Source organism: Mchenga conophoros, linkage group LG11 (genome assembly GCF_057382185.1).
Source record: "Mchenga conophoros isolate Kocher_MC1m ecotype Shallow Benthic linkage group LG11, M_conophoros_male_GT1.1, whole genome shotgun sequence".
Classification (NCBI taxonomy): domain Eukaryota; kingdom Metazoa; phylum Chordata; class Actinopteri; order Cichliformes; family Cichlidae; genus Mchenga; species Mchenga conophoros.
Window position 1 is genome coordinate 27,581,425 of NC_140536.1, and position 16,510 is coordinate 27,597,934.

General features: G+C 39.2%; 2 protein-coding genes and 2 long non-coding RNA genes across 8 annotated transcripts in view; 1 reads left to right on the forward strand and 3 right to left on the reverse strand.

Moving 5' to 3' along the window:
* The window catches only part of adam22 (ADAM metallopeptidase domain 22), a 70,585-nt gene extending 69,641 nt beyond the window's left edge, over positions 1-944 (reverse strand). For 2 of the 3 annotated variants that reach the window (XM_085292110.1, XM_085292112.1), the window contains exons 1-2: positions 611-944; positions 139-305 (exon numbers count right to left, since the gene is read on the reverse strand). In XM_085292110.1, the coding sequence (XP_085148236.1) occupies positions 139-305; positions 611-707 (264 nt within the window). In that variant the 5' untranslated portion in view covers positions 708-944. The remainder of the gene's footprint in view (positions 1-138; positions 306-610) is intronic. The other variant, XM_085292111.1, reaches the window with a different exon arrangement.
* A 2,029-nt stretch (positions 945-2,973) lies between these two features.
* dbf4 (DBF4-CDC7 kinase regulatory subunit) lies at positions 2,974-16,263 on the reverse strand. The gene is made up of 13 exons (XM_085292116.1): positions 16,014-16,263; positions 15,707-15,836; positions 15,129-15,289; positions 8,925-9,125; positions 8,758-8,808; positions 8,612-8,681; positions 8,414-8,490; positions 8,263-8,308; positions 8,103-8,148; positions 7,887-8,012; positions 7,310-7,424; positions 4,853-4,971; positions 2,974-4,705 (listed from the first exon to the last, which is right to left on the reverse strand). Exons 2-13 carry the CDS (start codon positions 15,765-15,767, stop codon positions 3,937-3,939), a joined length of 1,842 nt encoding a protein of 613 aa, XP_085148242.1. The 5' UTR covers positions 15,768-15,836; positions 16,014-16,263; the 3' UTR covers positions 2,974-3,936.
* On the forward strand, positions 10,524-13,065 carry LOC146564370 (uncharacterized). Of its 3 annotated transcripts, none has more exons than XR_014894423.1 (4): positions 10,524-11,050; positions 11,436-11,614; positions 11,791-11,917; positions 12,452-13,065. It is a non-coding gene; the product is annotated as an uncharacterized LOC146564370 (long non-coding RNA). The 3 variants fall into 3 exon arrangements; XR_014894421.1 differs by having other exon boundaries at positions 11,474-11,614; XR_014894422.1 differs by having other exon boundaries at positions 11,474-11,614; positions 11,836-11,917.
* Positions 12,061-15,122, reverse strand: LOC146564371 (uncharacterized). The gene is made up of 2 exons (XR_014894424.1): positions 14,156-15,122; positions 12,061-13,359 (listed from the first exon to the last, which is right to left on the reverse strand). It is a non-coding gene; the product is annotated as an uncharacterized LOC146564371 (long non-coding RNA).
* Positions 16,264-16,510: the final 247 nt, after the last annotated feature.

The window sequence follows — 16,510 nt, forward strand, 5'->3', positions numbered from 1 at the left end:
GATTCCCCCCCCCCCCCCCCCCCAACCGTGAGGACACGTAGGGAGGGGTTGAATGGATAAAATAGACAACTGTAAACACAGAGGCATCTTTCCACAATCGCACACTCCACCCTCACAACACGAAAGCACCTTGTGTACCTGCGTGGAGTCGGAGCTGGCGCTGGCTTTAATCCTGGTGCTGAGCTCGTCCTGTGTGATCTGGCTGTGGTTGTGCCTGCTGTAGAGCAGGCGGAGAGGCACCGTGTCCTCCTTCCCGACAAACCTACCCGCATCACGAAGAGCCTTCAAGCTCGACAAGGCGTCTCCTGCACAGAGAGAGAGATAGAGAGAAAGGGGACAACACCGACTTCATTACGCGCCCGTTCCTCCGCGCGGAGATCAGCAGTGATAGAAACGCGCGGATCACAAACAGTTATGATTAAAATGTCGATGGTTTTCATTTCCTTTTCACACAGTGGAACAGCTGTGGGTTGCGTGCACGTTTTTAAATTCAGGAAGCATGAAGCAGACGAGGCGTTGATTAACAAATAAACACAGGCCCTTTGATAGTGATTTAACGCTTTGGCTGCGCAATAACAATTCATGCATCATCCAAAATAGCATCAGTTACCATCTCCGGCGTTAGGGCTGCTCTGATGACCGACGTGCATCAATTCACAGACGCACAAAAGGGAAATCCACCATCGCGGGCGCATCATCAGCACCATCTCCTCCGTCTCTCTCTCTTTCTGTGTGGCTGGAAATTATAAACAATGCGGTATTCCAGGAGAGGACTCTCGGGGTCCTGCCTTCGCTAAGGGAGCTTCAAGCCGGGGCTGGTCGTCTGGTTAGTGCAGTGTCGCTGATGGGGGGCCATCGGGGGTGCTTAGGAGTCTGAACGCCGAGCGCGTTTGAGCGCACCGAAACCCCGCGGATCAGCAGCGCGGAGAATGCTGGAGGCGAGAGAGAGAGAGAAACAGAGAGGGCGGGAGGATGGGAGGGAGATCTAGGGACACCTCCTTAAAACACATGAGTGTTCGGTGGCTCACTGCAGAGACGCCTAATGCATAAATATGAGCGGAGGTTGGATGAGGAGAAAATGTGGGCTCGGCCTTCCGCCGACTGGACCTATCTGGGACGACATAAAAGCTCCTCCATGTTAAATCGCTGCAGAAGCGCCATTCCTGCCCAGTCTTGCCTGTTGTTATCATAATGACTCACTCCATCATCTGCCTCCAAAAAAGGCATCCTCCACCCCAACCCAGGAAAAAAAACAAGACAATTAGATAAAATTGTGCAATTTAGAGTATATGACCATTTTGTCTCTCTAGTCAAATGATATTTTCTTATTTGTTGATGTTGCTTCTTCATCTTCCTTCAGAGATGAGTTGATCGGGTAAATTTGGAGATCCCATAGTCGGTTAATGTACAGTGGGCATAGGAACACACTCGCTTCCACATTTATTTGTGCTCATTCAAAACAACCTATAAATATTTACCTACACTTGATAACTCCACTGCATGAGCCAGGATCAGTGACAAACCTATCACACCACAGCGGCCTTTTAGTGTGCGTGGTTTATCCTCTCACTTACATACCTGTAGATTACTGCCAAAGATACACTTGTTTCCATTTGCTTAGTCGAATCTATGAAAAATATCAAAGGTAATAGTTTGACAGGAATAAAATTATATTTTTGCACCAACAACATGACTGCCAAAAGGCTATTGGCTGTCTTGGTAATATAGTAACAAGTAGATATAAAAGTACCAGGCCTAAAAAATAAAAACCCAGAAAGCTAAATCTACAACAAGTGAACAGTATCTGAAACCCATGTTCTTAAGAAATAGAAAGAAATAATTCAAAGACCTGACAGATGGATCTGTACCTATAGTTGATCTACTGTTATCTGAAGCCTCATTAGAAATGGCCTCAGTGGAAGGGTGGCTGTCAGTCAAGAAGCCATTCTCAAGGAAGGAAAACAGGTGAAAAAGGCTGAGGCATGACAAATTACACAAGACCTGGACTGAAAATCAGTGGTAACAGATGTTGTGTAGTCATTAATTCAAAGTCAAAATTTCTGGCTGTTCAGAAGAGGTCAGGAGAAAAGTACGACAGTGAGTGCCTACAGCCATCTGTGAAACACGGTGGAGGCTCAGTCATGGTGTGGGGCCGAATTTCAGAGTGTGGTTTGGGGGATTTTATCATATTTGATGAATCTTTGAAAACAGAAAAGTACCATCACATTTTGATCCACCATGCAGTACCATCTGGAAAGCATCTGATTGACAACAGCTTATTTTTTAGCATGACAATTATCCCAAACATGGCACCAGTCCAGTAAAAGCAGAAAAAGTCCTAATTTTTAAATTTAGTAAACAGCAGCAAGAAATATTCAATATGTGCTCAGTAGGGCCTTACACACTTGAAAAATCAAATTTTTTACTGCCCTCTAATGGACAAACTATACATTTGTGAAACTCTTTAAATTTCCTTATGTATAATATATGCTGTATTCCATTATTAGCCAATATTTATACAGGTATGCATGTAAGCCATATTAGTCAGAAATGATGGTTTGTTAAGTATGATGATAAAACACAGTGCTAACAGGATGCAACCAGCATGAAAGATGGCCATGTCAGGATTCAGCAGTCGCCAGTATCACTGTGCTTGTACCTCAGAACACATCGATGCTCATTTTCTTAATGCCAGTGGCGCAGAGTCCCATTTGACCCAGCACATCCATTTGAGAGTGGTGAGGGAGAACAAGGGCACTATGCTAATGCACTAAATGCAGGGAAAAGGAAGACACTGAGCTAATGCATCAGGAGGAGAGGGAGGAAGAAAGAAAAAAAAAAAAAAAAAAAAAAAAGCATGGCGGGGTCATAAGAAGTGCACTTAGGAAGAATTTTTAAAATGTCACACATAACGCCAAATACCATGCAGACAACCTGCAGGTCATTCACATTACAACACACAGAAAGAGACGCTCACAGTACAACAGGCATTTATTTGAATTACACATCCACATCCTTGTGTCTGAAAGGATTAAAGATAATTGTCATGACTGACGCTGCCTTTTATCCATAAGATGCTCTTTAAATTCTACAGTCAGCATTCATGGAAAGAAAATCATTTAAAATAAAAATTCTTGCACCAATTTTTCATAGGTTTTTTTTCCCAAAATGGCAATAAAACAAAACATAGCTGCTCTGACATTACCGTACCCCATCAGTGTCAAAATACTGAAATGTATTCACAATATTCTTTCACAGAAAACGACCATTTCAAGAGAGTTGCTCACTTCCTTTACACATGCCCGTTCACAGGAGAAGCAGGAGAGCCACACAACCACGCACTGTCTTCAAGTCAAGTTAGATGTAGACTGAGCAAAAGGGACTTGGAGCTAACGTTAAGCTGGCACTACATTTCATGTACTCAGCAGATTACTCTGGTCAAAGAAATGGTTTGACTGATTTCACGTACTTTTTACAGGTTCAAGTATGTAAAATACTGACTTGCAGTTGCTGTCCCTTTTAAAAAGGGACTCTTTTGTGTTTTCCCTTATTTAGTTTGTTTTAGGACGGCCAAAGCTTCATATAAAGATGTCACTGTATATGAACATAATGTCAATGAGCAAAAAGTTTAGGCTTCAGACTGTTTTTCCCATTCTTAGCTCCATATGATTTCATAGAGAGAGGCTCTATGGGGGAGGGGGGGATTAGGGCTATATGGTTAGAAATAACAATAACAATATTACTAGGGCCACTCTAAGTTTTACAATATATACTACTCTGTAAACAAAATGTTAAAAATCACCATCATCTGATTGAAGGAGGAGAGCTGATGTATTTCTTATCAAACACAAAAGCCAGGACCTTCTATTAACATCTTAAATCTAACAGCTTGTGTAGTCCAGGACACAGGAATTCAAGCTAATCCCTTTAGCTTGTCTATTTGTAGTCCTCAAAGCCGTGAAACTCCACATCCATGTCATCACTGGACTGGAAAAGCTTCCAGAGCTTCAATAAAGAGTTATCAGAAACATCGCCAGGCTCTACATGTTCGACGTTTGTGTCCAATTTTCGTCTTTTGTGCTTGTAAACTTTTATCCTCCTCTGAATTTCCTGGACTGGAGAGCAGCTTTCTGTAGGAAGGCATCCTTTTTTCTTTCCAGAGTCATTTTTTCCAGTCACTTTCTTATCAGACTCTTGTTCATTTTCAAAAAAACTGAGGCTTTTTGAGGCCAAATTATTCTGTATGTTCATATTATCAACGCGCAAAGTTGAGCTGTTTATGTCCTCATGAGGCATCTGGTCCAGCAGGTCATCCTGGCAATCTCTGGTGGGCAAAGAGGGAAGAAATTCACCTCTTGATGGGGCTTCTTCTGACTCAAACTGAGGACTTTGAGGCTGATTAGATTTTTGGGTGCGGGCAGTGTGTGAATTCTGTCTGCACACCCGTTTACGTTCAAGCAACTTGTGCCTGGATCTGTCTGAGTAAGTGTAGCAGCTCCTCTGGTCGCCCTCTCTGTCAATCAATTCAGCAGAGGCAGGCACGGACGCGATTTTTATATCCTGTCTGGAATTTAATTCTTCGTTCACATCAACTGTCCATGGCTCCTCTTCTTGAACAGTCTCTGAAGGATCTCCCTCGTACCTTAGTTCAGGTTTTCTACATGGTCCAGGAGCAATCAGAACACAGGAAACACTGCACTTTGGTCTAATGGGAATCAAAGAAAAAACAAAACAAACCCTTTAATTAGCTACGTGGGATAAAAATATTAAGGAAAAACATTTTACAAGAGATTTAAATGGGGTTTTGTTTTTTGACAAATTTTGCTAAAACCCTCCCCCCCCAAAAAATTACCTTTTGAGTTTAGCTCCTTTAACGTGCATGAAGTTGTGGTTCAAGGTTGAAATCAATCTGTCCACCAGCAAGTACTCATCACTCTTAGAGAAAGCCCTGTGACTCTCACTCTGCAGATGCTGAACAAAAAAGGCACAGTTAAATAATGGAGAATTACCGCAGTCCATCCAAGGCCAGTGAGGCTCTACGGCACAAACACCTACATACAAAAAGAGGCATTTGAAGCTCCTGCCACATAACTGTTCACAGTGAATAAAAGCAATTTACTGAGCAACCCATTAGAGCAAAGCAGCCAAAAAGCAGTTTTTCCATGATTGTGTTAAACACCAGAGAACACTGATGAGGGACTTGAAACAGATATACGAACATACAGGTTTGGTTAGTTTCCTTCTCAGTTAAATACTTTATTTGACACAATTTATCATTAATACATTTCTATCCATGTCTGCAAGCAATACTGTGCTTAACTGGAGTGAAAGTGGTTCATTCTGGACCAGATAATCTGTATTAATGTAATCAAAGTAACAGATCTAAAGTTGTAAATCTGCTTTTTTCCATATACACTACATCTATCACCCAAAACAAAAACTTAATAATGTTTTCAAGTTTATCAGTTAGTTTCATATTATGTTACATGATGTTAGGAAATGCCAACAAAGAAATGTACCACACATCTGCTAGCTAAGCAAATAAAGAGCCTTCTATCAGATAATTACTGCAGCAATTAAAACATTTAACCTTAACTAATGTTCTGGTAACCTCTTAAAACAGCTAAAGTCAGAAGACACAGCCCATCAAAGTGGAGAAGATATTACTCCGTTTCAGAAGGTCAAATTATTCAAGAAGCTTATTGTCATGTACACTGCAAAACACAAATGGTTACACAGAAAAATGAAATTCTTACTTTGCAGTTCTCACAATAAGTAAAACAGTGCTTTGTAGCACATGTGTGGGTGTAATTCTGATTACACCCACACATTAGCCTGCATGAAGCTAAGCAAACAACTAAGGAGGATGCTGAAACTACTGAAACTGGGTGAATAACTGTCTGACAAAGTGGTCACCAAAAAAATAAATAAATCTTGAATAATCCTGAGATCACTTAAAGATTTGGTGAAATCAAATCATTAAAAAAAGATTTAAAAAAAAAAATCTGTATTTTATAATGTAAGTAAGAGCATTTGCACACAGAGTGCAAAGAGAACGCAAGGGATTGAGACTAAACAGCTGTGTAGCTTTAAAACAACCATTTATCATTGAGGTCATCCTGAAAAGCTCTACAGTTTGCAAAAGGAGCATAAATATTAAAGCAATTAAAAAAAAAAAAGTCTTATAACCAGATTTATCCTGTTCCAGACAAATGACTTTAAAAGATCCTAGTAAAAGTAATGATAATTAGAAAAACAAAACAAAAACGTTTTTCTCTTGATTCGAGATATTGGATGAGCTTATCAAAGGATTGCACATTGTCATGAAAGTTAAAGGCAGTCCATCAAAATATTAAGAGTGTGACTTTGACTAATAAGTGTAATTAAAGAAGGATAATACGCTGTGGGTCCTGTTAGGGCTGTGCGATATGACCAATATCTCATATCCCGATATAAGAATTCTATCGTCCCGATAACAATATAAATCACAAAAATGTAACATTTTTGTAAATTCTGTGAATCTCGGGCAGCTTGACTTGAGGGAAGTGTTTCGAGCTAACTCCTGTATATATGTGCCATATAAGAAATATGGCACATCTCGCAGGTCTAACACACATGCGCAAACAATCATTCGTACTCACATTCACATCTATGGGCAATTTAGAGTTACCAGTTAACCTATCCCCACAAAGGCCATGTCCACACTAATTTGTTTTTGTTTGATAATGCATCTTTTTCTCTCCGTTTTGGCCATCCGTCTACACTAAAATGGCATTTTTGGTCAAGGAAAACGAAGCGTTTTGAAAACGCTCTCCAAAGCAGATACATTTGAAAACGCCGTTTTTGCGTCGCAGTGTGGACAGCGAACCTGGAGCCTTTTCGAAAATGATGACACATTTTAGTCAGGAATCAGGAGTACCCGGAGAGAACCCACACAAACACGGGGAGAACATGCAAACTCCACACAGAAAGACCCCGGCCTGATGGTGGAATTGAATCAGGACCGTCTTGGTGTGAGGCAACAGTGCTAACCACCTTGTTTAGCATTTAAAACGGATTTTGCCATTTTTCAGTCAAAGATTCTCCATTTTGTTTCCAAAAACAGGTTTAAGTGAAAATTCGTGGATGTTAACCAAACCGAAATCATACCCCCTCATACCAGATCATTCACCAGGGATTATTTATCTCTTAGCATCTGCACAAAGACTTTCAAAATAAGTGCTTGTGTGGAAGTTCTCACATTTAGAAATAGCAGGATTGTAAAAACAGTTTGTGTGCACTGTGCCGTGTGACAGTTTTACAAACTTACCATTGTAAGCTGGTTGTATTTGATCATACAGCACTCGCAGTAGCCGCCTCGTTTCTTTTCTCTGTTCTTCTTTCGTCCTTGAGCTCTCTCCTCACTGACTGAGGCTTTCACACCTCTGTTTCAGAGTAGCCCAGAGGATTAGCAAATAAAGCAAATGAAAAAAAAAAGTTTAGTATTTTGATAAACTCTTCAGGAGTTCATTTAAGACCTCTTGAGCAGCTCCAGCAGTACCATTTACAATTGCATGGTTCAGAACTTTTCAGACCCACAGCTATGATCAGAGATAGCCTTACACCTATCATGGGCATGGTTGTCATGGTATTTTCAGGCTTTTAAGGATTTCCTTGATAATTTTCAGGGTCAAATGATTACAATACCAGACTTGCCAGGACATTCATGCCCATGATGACCTGATATTAGTTTTTGATCAAGTTACATAAGACACATGGGGAAACTGTGACTGCACTCCATAGCATATTTAAAATGTTTAAGCAGCACTCAGCACTTTAACCCCACCAGTATAAAATTGGTGGGGTTAAAGTGGCGAGAGATTTTTTTAAAAAGGAAGGGGACATACCTTTGTTCCCGCTGTTTGTTTGCAGGAGGATCCTTCTCCTCAGGACAGAACGGACTACAGGGAGCAGTGGTTTTCAGGTTGAACTCAGGCATGTTTGACATTGTGAGGTAGATTGGACGGTAGTGCCTGACAAAAGAGAAGGAAACCATTTTAAAAATCACAGGAACAATTTCATGACAGCAGGTGGATGCTGGATTCTTCTGACTGACTTCTTACCTACTTGAATCCTCAACCTTGATGAAAGGTTTACCAATCCGCCCGCCTGGAATACAAAACATAGATCGTTTATTAGCAAAGCAAGAAGAAGAATACCAGCCTGAAGAGGTCAACTAAAATATACCAGCAAAGCTCAGTAATTTGTCTGGGTGGGGTCTACCTTTGCATTTCTCTAGGCCTTGCTTTGCTGCAGAATCAGCTTTGTCCTGTTAGAAACGACAGAAAAAAGTGAACACTTCCAATGTTAAACAAATAACTTAATATAAAGTTGGACTATTTTTCCTAGTATACACTGGAAATTCTCAACTTACACATAATTTGGTCGCAGTGGCTGCAGGAACTGAGCTTTTGATGATCTTTTTTTTCTTATGAACATATGCCATTAAATCTGGAATTGGCACAAATAAATTTAGAAAAGTCACAGATGTCAAAGCAGAATGAACTTAATTTCATACAAAGAAGAAAAATTACTTCAACTAAAACAGATACCACACACACAAAAAACATACCATCTACATATAGGATTTTCACACCCCACTCCAGGGCGTTTGACAGGATCTTGTTTACTTGAATCCTTTCCTAAAAACAAACAAGTGTGTATTAGCAGAGCAATTAAGAGCCCTCAGTAAGTATCATTCATGCTGACAAAACAAACCTGCTCTTTCACTACTCTCTCCACCAGAAACTTCCCTCGGCTTGTAACAAACTGCAAAACAACAACAGATAATGCAAAAGTATATCAATAACTAGAAAAATGATCTACAGGTTCAGAGAAGAAGTGAGATCAATCCCGGTAAAACAGACACATCATGGTGAATTCACCGTGTCGGTTTGTCCTTGAGATCTGCTCTTGATGTCGCCATGGCTGCCAGGCCGGTGTGGGTTTGAGCAAGGATACGGCGAACTCGGTCCAGAGTCTGGGCTAGGAACAGGAGAGTCCTGTCTGAGGCAGTTCACATATTTAGCCTCCCGCTTGTTAGATACCAGATACTTGATGTCCTTACTGAAGAACTTCTCCACAGTCTGAGCGAAAAGATAAAGAATATAAAATGTTTTGAGAAAAACTCAAGAATAATTATTTGTCTATTCGATTCACAGAGTAAACATGTCCCAGAGCCTTTAAAAGAAAAATATTACTGAATGTCTGGTCATGTTTGTAACCTTACTAGCATTTTCTAGTCATACTACTTCTGAGTGAAATGTATTCAGTTTTGACTTATTTCTCCAGTAAGTACTGGAGTATTTGGTTGGACCTCAGGCTTTAATTTTTCATTACATTAATTCAACAAACTCCTGCAAACAGGTCAATACTGACATGAAGGCATCACACAGTTGCTTCAGATTTATCAGCGTCACATCCGTGATGAAAAACCTTTTCCCATCATGTCAAAAATGTGGTTTATTGGATTGAGATTTTGGTGACTGTGGAGCACATTTGAGTACAGTGAACTCACTGTCATGTTCAAGAAATCAAATGTAGATGATCTGAGCTTTGTGACTAGCCATGTTACCCTGCTGAAAGCAGAAGATGGGTACAATGTGGACATAAAGAGATGGACATGGTCAGCAAGAAGACTGGTCCCAACGTGAGCCAAGAAAATACCCCTATCCTTACACCACCAACAACAACCTAACCACTGACACAAGGCAGGATGGGGCAATTCTTTCTTGTTGTTGTTGTTTTTTTTCTAAATGAGCTTACCATCCAAATGTTAGAACATAAATCAAGACTCATCAGACCAGGCTTCTTTTTCCAGTCTACTGTCATCCAATTTAAGTAATGCTGTGTGAATTGTAGCTTTAATTGTAGGCATGTGATGCTCTTTTTTTGTGACAGGGGCGTCACCCAGTGTGGTCTTTTGTTTCCATAGCCCATCTGTTTCAAGGTTTGATGTGATGTACATTGTTTGTTTGTGGCTATTTGAGTTACTGTTACTGATAGCAGCTTGGAGCAGTCTGGCCACTCTCCTCTGACATGAAGAAAACATTTTTGCCCAGAGACCTGCTGCTCACTGGATATTTTCTGCTTGTGTGGGAAAATCCCGTTAGATCAGCAGTTTCTGAAATACTCAGACCAGCCTGTCTGATTAGATATTTGCATGAACAAATAGGTGTACCCAACAGAGTGGCTGGTGTGTATACGTATGGAACTCCAAAGTGTTCAAAATTAAATAAATAAATAGGTCAAGATGAAATAAATAACTATGTGAATAAATAAGACACAGATATGTAATGTGAGAATGATATTGTGAAATAATGGAACACATTTTGAAAACAATGCTCATTATTGTGAAACATATTACATTCTGCTATATATATTTTCGTATTATTGTGAAATATTATTTCATGGTCATTATTTTTCACAATAACAGAGATTATTCCTGAGGCATTTTATTTATTTCCAGCCGTTTTTAGTCCAAAATGACCTTTTTTCAAAGTCAGTCTTTATTTCAAAATCCCGTTTTTCCCGATGGTCTATTTATTTCATAATGCGACTTTTCAGCAGAATGACTTTGTCTGTCAATCAAGAAAGACAGGGCGGAGCCAGTTGTGTGATTGGTTGCTCCTTTACTCAGACATAAGTAATAGCACATGAATTGTCGATTTAGGTTTAATGGTGCAATGCATCTCCTATGCAGCTGGCGGCAGTATGCAGCTCAAAATAAACTTAAGGCACCGACAAATGCAAAACACTGGGCGCGAATAACGTTACAGGTGTATCAATTCTTGTGAAGGGCATGGCTGCAGGAAACAAGTCCGTTTCTGAGTTACTCAGAGAACTTGCTAACCGCTTAGATTGAACGTCTTCACCTCAGTCTGCGTATTGCAGCAGTGTACTGGAGATGAAGTGGTCCCTGGTCCAAGGTCTCATCACAACCGCACAGTGTTAACGTTAGCAAATGCTAACGCTATCACAGCTAGCTCCACTCCACGAAACGCTGTTCAGGGTAAGTAACGATATGTTATTATTGCTTGGTTAGTCTGTCTGTCTGGCAAAAATGAGCTTTTTAATCAGTTTAGTCACAGATTTTTTTTAATACTGTTTTTTATCATAGCAAAGAATTCTATAAATTAGGTAAGAGAAAATAATTGTCTTCTGGGTTAATGTCTGTATTACTATTTACATTGTTGTAGGTAATAGTTATTCATGACTGTTTTAAAGTGGCTTATCTTCTGTGCTAATATGGAAGACAAGTAATCTATGTGAAAGAAAAGAAAGCAATTTTAGTTCAACGTAGTGATTTTGTAAGTGGGTATAATTTGAAAATGCTTTTACTAGTACAGTGGATGTTCTTTAAATATTTAACATTTAAAGTGTGTGTCACTTTACAGACTCCAACTTCAGTTTTGGTTTGGTCTCACCGTTGTAGGTCATAACACAAACAAGTCGTCAAGTCAAGCAGCTGAGGAAAGGGCTTAAGGAAACCATGGTATGGCCGCTTCTGACAGAAAGATCAGACATCATTCCTCCTTTCTTACCAAGGGAATCAGAGACTGCTCCCTGTTGTGAGGTAAGGTCAGGTCACATCTTTTAACATCTGAATAGTAAAGCTATTTGGTTAATTTATGAAGGATGAACATTAATTGTTGACACAAAACACCAATATACTGTTTTGTATGCTTGGGTTAGTTGAACAGCTGGGTTACATTTAATAAAAATACACCTAATGTTGCTGATGCTCTTAAGACTACAAGATAAGTAAAGCTATAAAATGACTGTGGCCTGCCACAGAAGATGAAGATGAGGAAGAAGAGGAATGCTCTCGAGGATAAATGCAGAGTGGCAGGTTACCTTCGGTCCTTCATTGAAAATGGTAAGTCTGCTGCGATAGGTATTTTGCCATTGGTTTTCTCTGATTATACTTTGGTAAATTACATACAGTCCAGTGATCTTGGGTCATTAACAAAGTACACTATAGTAGAGCTGGGCGATATGAGATTTTTTCATATCACGATATTTATTTTTATTTATTTTTTTATAAAAAGGACAAGAGCGGTGAGGTCTATCGCAATAGTTTAATTTTTCTATTGAGAAAAAGTTATTTCGCAATACATATCGTTATCGTTCTATCGCCCAGCTCTACGCTATAGTATAATTTTGTTTTGTTATTTGCTCCATGCAATACATAAGAGTGGTGGCATTATCAGTTGCACTAGAATTGTATGTAGACTACTTTTAGCTTTGTTAACATAAAAATATCTATAAAAGCTACAACAGCAATTTGAGTGGGGCAAAAATGTCTGGTGCCCTGTATGTAAGTGGTCATCTTTTATGGTATTTCTCCATAAAAGATTCAAAATAATGAATATAGGATGTCATTATAGTTTAAAACAATCTTCTGTTGCAGCATCTTGTGCACAACAAAAAGCCCTCATCAAGTTTTGGACAGGATGGGAAGTCTTGCCGAGAAATGACTGTGGAAGTGGTCAACAGCAATCTTCCAAAGTCTTCCACCGGTTTTGAAGTACTACGTCTTCCTGCACACTACTGTACCTATGAGTCATTTCTAATGGACATTCAGGTGTGTCTCAACTCTGACTCAGGTTTTGGTCTGGTTTACGATTGATTCCATAACCACATGGTAAAATTAGACCATTTCTTCTTTCTTGCATCACATTACTGTACTCGGTGTTCAAAGAAACGGACAATCTAGTGAGTTCTAGTTCTTTTTAATACACTTGACAGTGAAAAATACAGAGTACAGGTGTGCATTTATGGCTTTAATATAAACTGATGAAGAGTTCAGATATCAAAATCAGTTGTTCACTGTACATTATAAATTACACAATATGTTTTGTTTATACTCGCTACTGATACAAAAAAAAATTTCTAGAAAAAATTATTTGAATTAAGATGTTACACTACTGTACTGTGTTCATTGTATTAAATCTGCTCAGAGTTGACATGTACTGTATATCCAACCAAGAAATGAATATCATTAAAGTGACAGCTGTATAAAACAAATCCTGTTTTATAGCCACTCACTGTTTTGTTGAAAATGAAATTGGTTATGCTGTTTTGAGTCAGTATTAGCTACAAAGCTGTAGAAATTTAAAAAAAAAAAAAAAAATCCTCCTGACATAGAAACTGATTAAATGTAATAATGTCTTTCTACAAGTGATTTTGAAGTATTGGTAGCACAGCAGGGTCTTGTTCATTCAGTGCATCTGGGAGCTGAATCTCAGGAATAGTGATCTCATTTGATGGGCAGCGATTATGTTGTCCTGTCCAGTCCACACCATAATCCTCATCAACCTGAAAGAGCATGCACATGTTTTAAATCTAAACTGAAGAGGTGTTTCCTGCAGCTGTTCCTAGATGGACTTATTGAGTCTGCCAGGGCCTATGTGAGTTGCTTAGGCATTGGCTACCAACTAATTATTCATTCACACCCATTCTAGGTCAGGATTGGTTCTCTTCAGGTATAACAAATTTAACTTTGTTTAAAGTATTGCCATCTATACCTGACAGGTGGGATAAAAGAGAATGGCTTGGGAGGCGCACAGCAAATCTCAAAGTTTTCCAATTAATGCTGAAAGAACCAAGGATGTAAATGTATTCTTGTTTTAGCTTTACCGAAGACACCAGAGAAAGTATATCTATAATGCTGCTGAAATAGACAAAACCATTTCAATAAACTCGCTATTTAACATCAACCTTGTTATGCGTTATCAGAGAACAATCAACTGCAAACAGCAATGAAACATTCAACTATGTACTATTTAAAGCACTAATGACCCTGTTGTCTAACAAGATGTGATAAGTAAGTAGACTGTGGAAAGCTGGTGGGTCTACTCTCTGTGTAAAAGATTCCTACAGGCTCCACTGACCCCAGTCTCCGAGTTAACACACTAACAGCTAACACTGCTAAACGTGTCTCAACGCCGAGATGGCGCCGATAGCTTTAGCCGTAGCTGCCCCACTTAGTTTAGACAGTAACAAAAAAAAAGTAAGCGATAATAATTCATTGTCAAACGTCATAATTAAGGTCAACACCTAAACAATGCTGTGTACAGAATCACACAGGTGCTCAATTACAGCATAAACTTACCTTAGACCATCCTCCGTCATTTTCCTCCTAATTGTGCTCGGAGACACAGAAAATGTATCGGCAATTACCCCGACGGTTATCCCGGACAGCACTAAAGTCCTGAGTGCTGCACCGGGATTTCTAGACGTGGACGGCCAACATTTGAAGACTGTTCTTCCTCGGCGTATTCCAAACGAACACGGTGCTGAATTGATCTTAACCCTTTGACAATGCTGTCATCGATGCGAACATCTTGAAGAGCAATTATCATCCCAAGCATTTCAGAAACATCTAAACGACTCAAAACAGTATCTACAGGTAAATGATCCCTCTCTATCTGATTTGCTTAAATGAGCAGAACTGGCTGAAGTTCACACCAGTCCGCCATCCTCCGTGACTTTTGACCTAGCACGCTGTTGCTAGCTGCAGTAGCCGTCCGCGGAGCCGGTATCCAGGAAAACTAGTCGATGGTAAACGATAAGCCAATAGGTGCAAAGGTCCAGCCCACTTACATTGATTGACAGACAAAGTCATTCTGCTGAAAAGTCGCATTATGAAATAAATAGACCATCGGGAAAAACGGGATTTTGAAATAAAGACTGACTTTGAAAAAAGGTCATTTTGGACTAAAAACGGCTGGAAATAAATAAAATGCCTCAGGAATAATCTCTGTTATTGTGAAAAATAATGACCATGAAATAATATTTCACAATAATAAGTAAATTTATATAGCAGAATGCAATATATTTCACAATAATGAGCATTTTTTTCAAAATGTGTTCCATTATTTCACAATATCATTCTCACATTACATATCTGTGTCTTATTTATTCACATAGTTATTTATTTCATCTTGACCTATTTATTTATTTAATTTTGAACACTTTGGAGTTCCATATATACGCAGCTTCATAGTTCATATGTTAAGCTAGTACAAAAGCAGTGTGACAAAATGCAAGTTTGAGCCAGTGAATGTAACCAAATAATGTCTCACCCCTCCAAGCTGTTTGATGTCACTCTCCAAAGTTTCTGCAACTCTGTTTGATGGTAGGTCCAGGTAAAACACTTTTCCAGCAAAAGGCTTGACTTGTGTGGGAACTGATGTACGTTTCGCCTGACTCAGCTTCACCTTGTCACTAGTATGTCCACCTTTTCCTGAATAACATTATAGCACAAGAGAAAGACTTAAATGTTAAACCATTTCACAAGTGATTTTTATCAGACAAGTGAGTTTTACAGCGAGTTTCCCAGACACTGATTAAACATAAACAAAAAGAGAGATTGGATTAGGATCTCCAATGACAAACTTGACGCTTAAAGCACGTTTTATATCAAGTTTATCCTTACTTGGATTAGCAGCTAAGTAAACAAACGAACCTATATCAACTGTTTTAACATTCAAGTCAATCTGGTTCAAAAGAGCTTATTTTTAAGAAAAGTAACAATCAAATAACTTCGCAAAAGATCCATTAGCGTTACATTCGTACGTTACGGTGTTAGCTGTTCGCTAGTTTGGTTAAATATACGTTTTAAATTTTAAATGCAAAACACGGAAATAAACGCTACAGGTACCTTGCCAGCTGGGTCCCGGAAGCCTCTGACTGCGTTTTGTCTTCATTTTATTCTCGTTCATCGAGAAAAGGCTGCTTTTCTTCTCCCCTCGTCTTGAGTTAACATACTCCACAAAGGCCTCGTCAGTCCTCTGTGTGTAAACAAAAGAAAACGCATATTTGAAAAATTGGACGTAAAATGCAAGGAAACAATCATCTATTACACAGTAATGCGTAAACAAAATGTAACATTAACGTTAGCTGAAGCACAGTGCTCGCTGTCCCCATGTTAATCAATTTTAATGGTCTTAAATGTAAACTTAACGTACGTTCACAGCCTCCCTCCACAGCGGACACACAGCTTCGCCGATTAGCCTCTTTGCTCACATTTTTATGCAAGTAAATGTCGAAAAACGTCCCTAAACTTCTGTCGGCAGATTTGTTTCTCACAGGATATCCACGGTTATACGGTTTTACAGCTCCTCATCCAGAAATAATAAACTTTAACAATACCATTTGCTTAACGTCCCTTTCCCGCTTTAAATCCGGTGTCGGAGACGGTGTATGTTGCCATGTTTGACGCTTTCCAACTTCGTAACCATTTCCACGTTAAAAGGCGCTATGTTATTGAGTTAGTTTTTAAATTGAACAAATGTAATATTATTTATCTGAAAACTTGTCTTTTATGAACGTTACAGCCGTCCAATTATCGATAGTTTCAAAAACAGAGGTGTTGATGTGAAACGGAATGCTCTCCAAACCTGGCAACGCAAAAAAATACGTAAACATATTCTTGATGCTTGGATGTGGCGTTTCCCCACTATTA

Coding starts and splice junctions, on each gene's coding strand:
- dbf4 (XM_085292116.1), bottom strand. CDS start 15,767: ATGAACGAGAATAAAATGAAGACAAAACGCAGTCAGAGGCTTCCGGGA. Junction 15,290..15,706: donor TCCGGGACCCAGCTGGCAAG/GTACCTGTAGCG, acceptor AATGTTATTCAG/GAAAAGGTGGACATACTAGT. Junction 8,013..8,102: donor AAGGTTGAGGATTCAAGTAG/GTAAGAAGTCAG, acceptor CTCTTTTGTCAG/GCACTACCGTCCAATCTACC.